General features: G+C 27.7%; 1 protein-coding gene across 8 annotated transcripts; it reads left to right on the top strand.

Annotated features, from left to right (window-relative positions):
* The first annotated feature begins 58 nt into the window (after positions 1 to 58).
* LOC146732650 (uncharacterized) lies at positions 59 to 7,473 on the top strand. Of its 8 annotated transcripts, XR_014926832.1 has the most exons (7): positions 59 to 172; positions 4,132 to 4,255; positions 4,743 to 4,952; positions 5,195 to 5,242; positions 5,619 to 5,726; positions 6,045 to 6,167; positions 6,309 to 6,325. XR_014926832.1 is itself a non-coding variant. In XM_085492144.1 (5 exons), exons 2-5 carry the CDS (start codon positions 4,246 to 4,248, stop codon positions 6,413 to 6,415), a joined length of 288 nt encoding a protein of 95 aa, XP_085348270.1. In that variant the 5' UTR covers positions 59 to 172; positions 4,132 to 4,245; the 3' UTR covers positions 6,416 to 7,473. The 8 variants fall into 8 exon arrangements, 3 of the variants coding, with proteins under 3 accessions (XP_085348270.1, XP_085348268.1, XP_085348269.1); XR_014926833.1 differs by lacking the exon at positions 4,743 to 4,952; XR_014926831.1 differs by having other exon boundaries at positions 4,743 to 5,242.
* The last annotated feature ends 1,211 nt before the right edge of the window (positions 7,474 to 8,684 follow it).

The raw sequence follows: 8,684 nt of genomic DNA, 5'->3' as shown, positions 1-8,684 counted from the left end.
GCTCTGATTGGCTGACACTACGAACTGGCTGCCTAGCACGCTCAAAATTCACCTCACGCATGCTCACTTCACTGTTTTCGTACCAGAATCGTAGCGAGAATGAAAATGCAATGTAATGTGATTTTTACCATCGCTATTTAGGTTTTGATGAATATCTGACTAAATCCAGCAGGTAAATCACGTTCATTAGAGAAATATCTCTTTATATGATTGCCAACTAAAGGTCACTGACTGCCCTTTGGTGTTTTTTCTTCAAAAGGTTCTTGACGCATCAAGGTTCTATGTTTCCGCGATCAAAAGCCTGGTATTTGGTATCATAAGATCATATATCAACTCCGTAGATCTATATACAATCTATAATATTAATAATATTATTCTCTAATTTCATATTTTAATATCAAGGTTCTTAAAGTACCATATATTGTATCAAATATAAGGTTCTTGGAATTCTATGCTTATTAATTCAATTTAAATCATATTTTAGTTTTGTAACCCCACATATCAATTTAATAGTTCCATATACAATCTATAATATTAATAATATTACTGTCATATTTCATATTTTAATACCAAGGTTCTTAAGTTACCATATATTGTCCCAAATATAAGGTTCTTGGAATTCTGTGCTCATTAATTCAATTTAAATAATATTTTAGTTTTGTAACCCCACATATCAAATTAATAGTTCCATATACAATCTATAATATCAATAATATTACTGTCATATTTCATATTTTAATATCAAGGTTCTTAAGGTACCATATATTGTCCCAAATATAAGGTTCTTGGAATTCTGTGCTCATTAATTCAATTTAAATAATATTTTTGTTTTGTAACCCCACATATCAATTTAATAGTTCCATATACAATCTATAATATTAATAATATTACTGTCATATTTCATATTTCAAAATGAAGGTTCTTAAGGTACCATATATTGTACCAAATATAAGGTTCTTGGAATTATATGCTTATTAATTCAATTTAAATAATATTTTAGTTTTGTAACCCCACATATCAATTTAATAGTTCCATATAAAATCTATAATATCAATAATATTATTGTCATATTTCATATTTTAATACCAAGGTTCTTAAGGTGCCATATATTGTCACAAATATAAGGTTCTTGGAATTCTGTGCTCATTAATTCAATTTAAATAATATTTTTGTTTTGTAACCCCACATATCAATATAATAGTTCCATCTACAATCTATAATATTAATAATATTACTATCATATTTCAAAATGAAGGTTCTTAAGGTACCATATATTGTACCAAATATAAGGTTCTTGGAATTCTATGCTTATTAATTCAATTTAAAACATATTTTAGTTTTGTAACCCCACATATCAAATTAATAGTTCCATATACAATCTATAATATTAATAATATTACTGTCATATTTCATATTTTAATATCAAGGTTCTTAAAGTACCATATATTGTACCAAATATAAGGTTCTTGGAATTCTATGCTTATTAATTCAATTTAAATATTATTTTAGTTTTGTAACCCCACATATCAATTTAATAGTTCCATATACAATCTATAATATCAATAATATTACTGTCATATTTCATATTTTAATATCAAGGTTCTTAAAGTACCATATATTGTACCAAATATAAGGTTCTTGGAATTCTATGCTTATTAATTCAATTTAAATCATATTTTAGTTTTGTAACCCCACATATCAAATTAATAGTTCCATATACAATCTGTAATATTAATAATATTACTGTCATATTTCATATTTCAAAATGAAGGTTCTTAAGGTACCATATATTGTATCAAATATAAGGTTCTTGGAATTCTATGCTTATTAATTCAATTTAAATAATATTTTAGTTTTGTAACCCCACATATCAATTTAATAGTTCCATATACACAATCTATAATATTAATAATATTACTGTCATATTTCATATTTTAATACCAAGGTTCTTAAGTTACCATATATTGTCCCAAATATAAGGTTCTTGGAATTCTGTGCTCATTAATTCAATTTAAATAATATTTTAGTTTTGTAACCCCACATATCAAATTAATAGTTCCATATACAATCTATAATATCAATAATATTACTGTCATATTTCATATTTTAATATCAAGGTTCTTAAGGTGCCATATATTGTCACAAATATAAGGTTCTTGGAATTCTGTGCTCATTAATTCAATTTAAATAATATTTTTGTTTTGTAACCCCACATATCAATATAATAGTTCCATCTACAATCTATAATATTAATAATATTACTATCATATTTCAAAATGAAGGTTCTTAAGGTACCATATATTGTACCAAATATAAGGTTCTTGGAATTCTATGCTTATTAATTCAATTTAAATCATATTTTAGTTTTGTAACCCCACATATCAATTTAATAGTTCCATATACAATCTATAATATCAATAATATTACTGTCATATTTCATATTTTAATATCAAGGTTCTTAAGGTACCATATATTGTACCAAATATAAGGTTCTTGGAATTCTATGCTTATTAATTCAATTTAAATCATATTTTAGTTTTGTAACCCCACATATCAAATTAATAGTTCCATATACAATCTATAATATTAATAATATTACTGTCATATTTCATATTTTAATATCAAGGTTCTTAAAGTACCATATATTGTACCAAATATAAGGTTCTTGGAATTCTATGCTTATTAATTCAATTTAAATATTATTTTAGTTTTGTGATCCCACATATCAAATTAATAGTTCCATATACACAATCTATAATATTAATAATATTACTGTCGTATTTCATATTTTAATATCAAGGTTCTTAAAGTACCATATATTGTACCAAATTTCAGGTTCTTGGAATTCTATGCTGATTAATTCAATTTAAATAATATTTTAGTTTTGTAACTCCTCATATCAATTTCGTAGTTCTATATACAGTCTATAATGGTAATAATATTATTGTCATATTTCATATTTTAATATGAAGGTTCTTAAGGTACCTTATATTGTACCAAATATAAGGTTCTTGAAATTATATGCTTATTAATTCAATTTAAATCATATTTTAGTTTTGTAACCCCACATACCAATTTAATAGTTCCATATACAATCTGTAATATTAATAATATTACTGTCATATTTCATATTTCAAAATGAAGGTTCTTAAGGTACCATATATTGTACCAAATATAAGGTTCTTGGAATTCTATGCTGATTAATTCAATTTAAATAATATTTTAGTTTTGTAACCCCACATATCAAATTAATAGTTCCATATACAATCTATAATATTAATAATATTACTGTCATATTTCATATTTTAATATCAAGGTTCTTAAGGTACCTTATATTGTACCAAATATAAGGTTCTTGGCATTCTATGCTTATTAATTCAATTTAAATCATATTTTAGTTTTGTAACCCCACATATCAAATTAATAGTTCCATATACAATCTATAATATTAATAATATTACTGTCATATTTCATATTTTAATATCAAGGTTCTTAAAGTACCATATATTGTACCAAATATAAGGTTCTTGGAATTCTATGCTTATTATAATTCAATTTAAATATTATTTTAGTTTTGTGATCCCACATATCAAATTAATAGTTCCATATACACAATCTATAATATTAATAATATTACTGTCATATTTCATATTTTAATACCAAGGTTCTTAAGTTACCATATATTGTCCCAAATATAAGGTTCTTAGAATTATATGCTCATTAATTCAATTTAAATCATATTTTAGTGTTGTAACCCCACATATAAATTTAATAGTTCCATATGCGTTCTAAAATATTAATAATATTATTGTCATATTTCATATTTTAATAAAAAGGTTCTTAAAGTACCATTTATGACACAAACACAGATAGGTACATGAAAAATAAAGTTTATTACTTTGGCAAAACAGGGGGGCACACAATATAAGGTTCTTGGAATTATATGATTATTAATTCAATTTAAAGCCTTGTTATTGAAAGAGACCTCTTCATATGATTGCTAACTGAAGGTCACTGTCTGCCCTTTGGTGTGTTTACTTTTTTGAAATGGTTCTTGATGCATTGATACAACTTTCAAGGTGCCGTTATCCATGATCGAATCCATATAAATATAATCTTTCTTTCTTACAGAAATATGAAAAGAGCATGGCGTGATCTGGTTTAATGTTCTAGATCAAAACTTCAGATTCATGACGAAGCAGAATATGTCAGTCACTTGCCAAGAATAGTTAGGGCAAAACGACCATGCAACCAGGTAGATGTGAATTTTGTCAATTTTCTGTCTCAAAATTGTATTGCCAGCAAACCGTAGTAGATCTAACAACTTTAGGAAAATCTTTCTAGTCCTGATAAGCTGAAATGTGCACAGTATTTTCTTCTTGAATATAGTGATTCGATGGCTTTTAGTTGTATTTTAATATATATTCATGCATGAATAACAACATTTTTAGTGGTAATACACATTATAAATTATTTTTTGGTTTTACAATATTCTATCAAATATTTTTGTCAATGTTTGACCCGTATCTTATACATTTACATTTTTATGGTGAAAATAAGAAATAATTTAATGATTTAGTAGAGGTTCACCTCTATTAGAGTTGCGCTTCTAATAATAGAGCTAATATGATAGCCATTATTGTATGAAAATTGAGTTTGCTAAGTTATTGCCCTTTTTAAAATAAATATTGTTATAATATTATGTATTTATGTCATAGAATAAATTCTATGTTGATTTTTAGTCTTTTGTACATGGTGCAAAATCTGGAACAGACAGTGATGTTATTGAGTCAGACCAGAATCTTCACCTGAACCTATATGCAGTGAAGAAATCACTCCTGCAATGCCAACTTATATTGAAACTTAAAGACCGCAAAACAGTATTTGCCTGCAGTCTTCAGTACAATGTATTTGGAATGATGGACTATAACCACAAACAAAGGGAACTGAAAGTGATTTGCTTTTACTAATTATTATTCCCTGTTCGAACAAAGTCTAAAAATGAGGACTTATGAATTGACCTTGGTGTGCGTGAGTGTGTATCCAACCATATCTAGCCTTTTCTCACACATGCTTAGAATTATTAAGTTCAAAGTTTTCGGACATTATATTGTAATTGTGCTCATAAAACTACAATGTTACACAAATAGACCTGCTTTTGTATTAAATCATCTTTTAATTCTGATTATTGTAGATAGACAAATTGATGCTCTGCCACCATTTGTTACTGCAACATATAAAGGTAATAAATTTTATTTGCTAGTTTATTCTATTATTAACTTTTATTTTACCTAATCAGATATTGGTCATTTGTTTTTGTTTTTTTGTATATACATGTATCTATACTTACATTTTATATAATATGTCATTGACTCAATTCTAGAAACATGCATATTGTTTAAAATAGATTTGCTGGACACATTCATTTTCCTCTTTCTTCTGACCGGTTTAACTTTGCCAGATTCAATGTTGCCACATCTGTATTATATAGCAAAAGTATATTAAATCAGCATATGCAGATATATATATATTTCTTAGTAATATTGATTTATTAATTGGAGCCCCACCCCTCCGCATGGGTATGTTTTATTAACCATGGTTCTTTTTCTTCAATGTAGAATGCACTTTTGCAGGGAATATTAAGTGTCTCATGTTTGGTTGGTTCTTCGTTTGAAATATTAGCCTTCTAACAAGCTTATCAAATGTAGTAGAAAAGTTATTCTATGGTAATGTACCTTCTAGACTGCATCCATATTGTGCACTTATACTTTTGTCACAAAAATGTGTCAGTCAGTCAGTCACAATTTAATTAGTTGTATCATAGAGGGCTTACATTGAGGTGTGATATGAATAACATAAATCAATGTATAGAATTATGTTTCGGCTTTTTTCACATCTTCAGTCCCTTGTAATGTATATATTAAATTTTAGCCAGTATTTTATAGATTCTCAGTAGAAATATAAGTTGTATACTATTGAATACCAGAGACTGTGTCATGACATGACTTGTTATTACTATAAACATGTATATTTTATCATTACAGCACCTTCTGTTGTCATTTATGACAATGCTTGCAATTTGTATACATCCTTCTTGAATAGAGATCTATGTTTCATTCAGAAGACTAGATTTTATGTTGATCATCTTCATTGGAAGAATCACACTGGTAAGTAATAAATAGTAACATGAATGGTAAGATTAATCGTTTTTTCCAGCTTATTCTTCAGTACCAGTAGTATAAATATCAACAGTTTCTTTGCTGTGAAATATTATCAATAAAAATGAATCCATTTTTTTTTATTTGCAGGTTGCTCCAGGGCATACAATCTAGATGAGTATTCAGAATGGTGCCATTTGAATAGCCAAGTGGTAGAGCAATCTAATTCCAGAGTGAAGAAATTGATAATCTACTAGTACAGTATGATGGTGTGGCTTTGTATGTTTGTGCACAAATCTTCTCTCAACAAGTCCGTACAGAAAACATTTAGGTCACGTAATGTTTGTTTATATGCAGTAACCCCATATGTTGTTTTCATTAAATATCATTAGATATATTGCTAAATATTATTTTGGAAAGTGTTTGCAGTTCATGTTTTTATTTGTATGAGGGTCCTTGATGTAGTACATGTAATATTAAAGTTACACAAGATTATTTTTAGAATATAAATACCATAGCATGTATTTGATTTTTATCACAGCCAGATAAACAGTCTAGTTTGTATTCTTCCTAATGTTGTATTCATTATTAAGTCAAAAACGGGGAATGCATTCAAAGCTGTATCTCAGGCATACCTTGATCAATTCTCTTCAAATCTTGTATACTTAGTCTGTTACAGGTGTAATGATTTTGTGATTATGTCAAAAATGGCTGACAGGGACTGCGCACTGCAATATCTATTCTTGAATGGGCAAGGTTGTAATAGTTACACTATGTTTGGAAATTAATTACATGTATGCGAACATGATGATTTCACTTGAGTCATATTTATTGTATTCGGACAAATTGAAATTACTACATTTTATATTGCATAATATAATGTATTTTTTTATAATTTTCACATGAAATGATTTAGATCATGAAATTTCAGTTTTTGGGAGTTATTTGCTGCTGTTTAATGTTATAACACTATTAAATCAAGTCAACTGAATGTTTACTTTGAATATTTGAATATATATATTCTAATGTTAATTAAAAGCCATCAGTAAGCATGATTACAAGCCATTGGTGCTTGGAAACATTGTGACTTCATAACAGTAACATATTAATGGATTGTTCTGGTGGTCAGATCTCATAATACTAATTTATTGTAGATAAAAACTAGCCATGATAAACTCATCATATTGTGTTGCTGCAATGTACAATACCTCTGCAATAACTGGATTACACCCTTTGGTACTCATTACCCTTTTGTAAGAGCATTCATCATGTACCAATGTTAATTGTTATTATTAATAAAACTGCTTAAACTGTTGACTTGTGATTATGGCCTCATATTTCAAGACTTTATTTTATGCAAATCTGTAAGTACCTTACAATCATTAAATGCTGCCTGGAAATCAGATACATTTAGCCAATTCATGCTATATAAATGGGTCTTGTAATATAAATTATAGAAATTGTTATTGTTCTGTATGTAAGTCGCTGTGTTTCAGTATGATTTTGTGGCGGCCCTGGCCCACAATGTGCTATGTTTCCTATTTATCAGAGCCGCCACTGTACAAGCAATCTCTTCTTTCATGCTAGACAAACTAAAAATTTAAACATGTTTTCTTTCTCATTTAATTTCAGGAACTGTAACAGCAAAAAACAAACTTGTTAACATAATTAGAAAAATGCAAAATTCCATGAGCTAGTGATTACCATTCCTTAAACAAACCGCCCATAAGTTCATACAACAATCACTGAAAAGAAAATGTTAAATTATTCATAGTTATGACATTCCTTACAGTTCTGGGCTGAACATAACTGTAATTAATCATAGACTCCTCTCCATAATATAAATGTGATGCTTCAATTTCAATTTAGCACCATGCCCATGTAAATCAAACAGACAATTGAATTAAATTGTATCCTTATAGTAGCAATATATAACATATATCGCACAATAAAAATGTGTGTTGGCAACAAATATATTTGTTTGATAGGATAATGTATTACCGTATTAATCACAAAGATTAGTTCCCTGTACATCAAGCTATTTCGAAACACTTTATTCACACTTTCTGTGAAAAGAGGCCAAAGTGTGAAAATAGAGTGCAAAGTAGTGGAAAAGTGGTGCAAAGTGCGAATCTGAGGGGCAAAGTTAAGGAAAAGTGTTGCAAAGTGTGAAACTAAAGTGCATAGTTGTGGAAAAGTAGTGCAAAGTGTGAAAATAGAGTGCAAAGTGTGGAAAAGAGGTGTAAAATTCTCAAAATAAAAATAACATACAGGGACTTAAGTGATTAATGGCCTTGTTGAATAGCTCGAGAAAATCGACATTATATAAGCATTATTTACAAATATAACTAATAACCATCCCCTGATAATAATGATGAAATACACTATTTGATAATTAATTATGATGAAGTAGTCATATAACACCAATTATTATTCATTATTATTACTAAAAATAACCCTTATATCGTGTATAAATGTCGGTAGTATAAGAACCTTCTTTAGATAATAATAAGGAAATATCATATT

This window comes from Saccoglossus kowalevskii, chromosome 17, assembly GCF_978046115.1.
Source record: "Saccoglossus kowalevskii chromosome 17, keSacKowa6.1, whole genome shotgun sequence".
Lineage (NCBI taxonomy): Eukaryota > Metazoa > Hemichordata > Enteropneusta > Harrimaniidae > Saccoglossus > Saccoglossus kowalevskii.
This window is presented reverse-complemented; position numbering and strand designations above follow the sequence as displayed.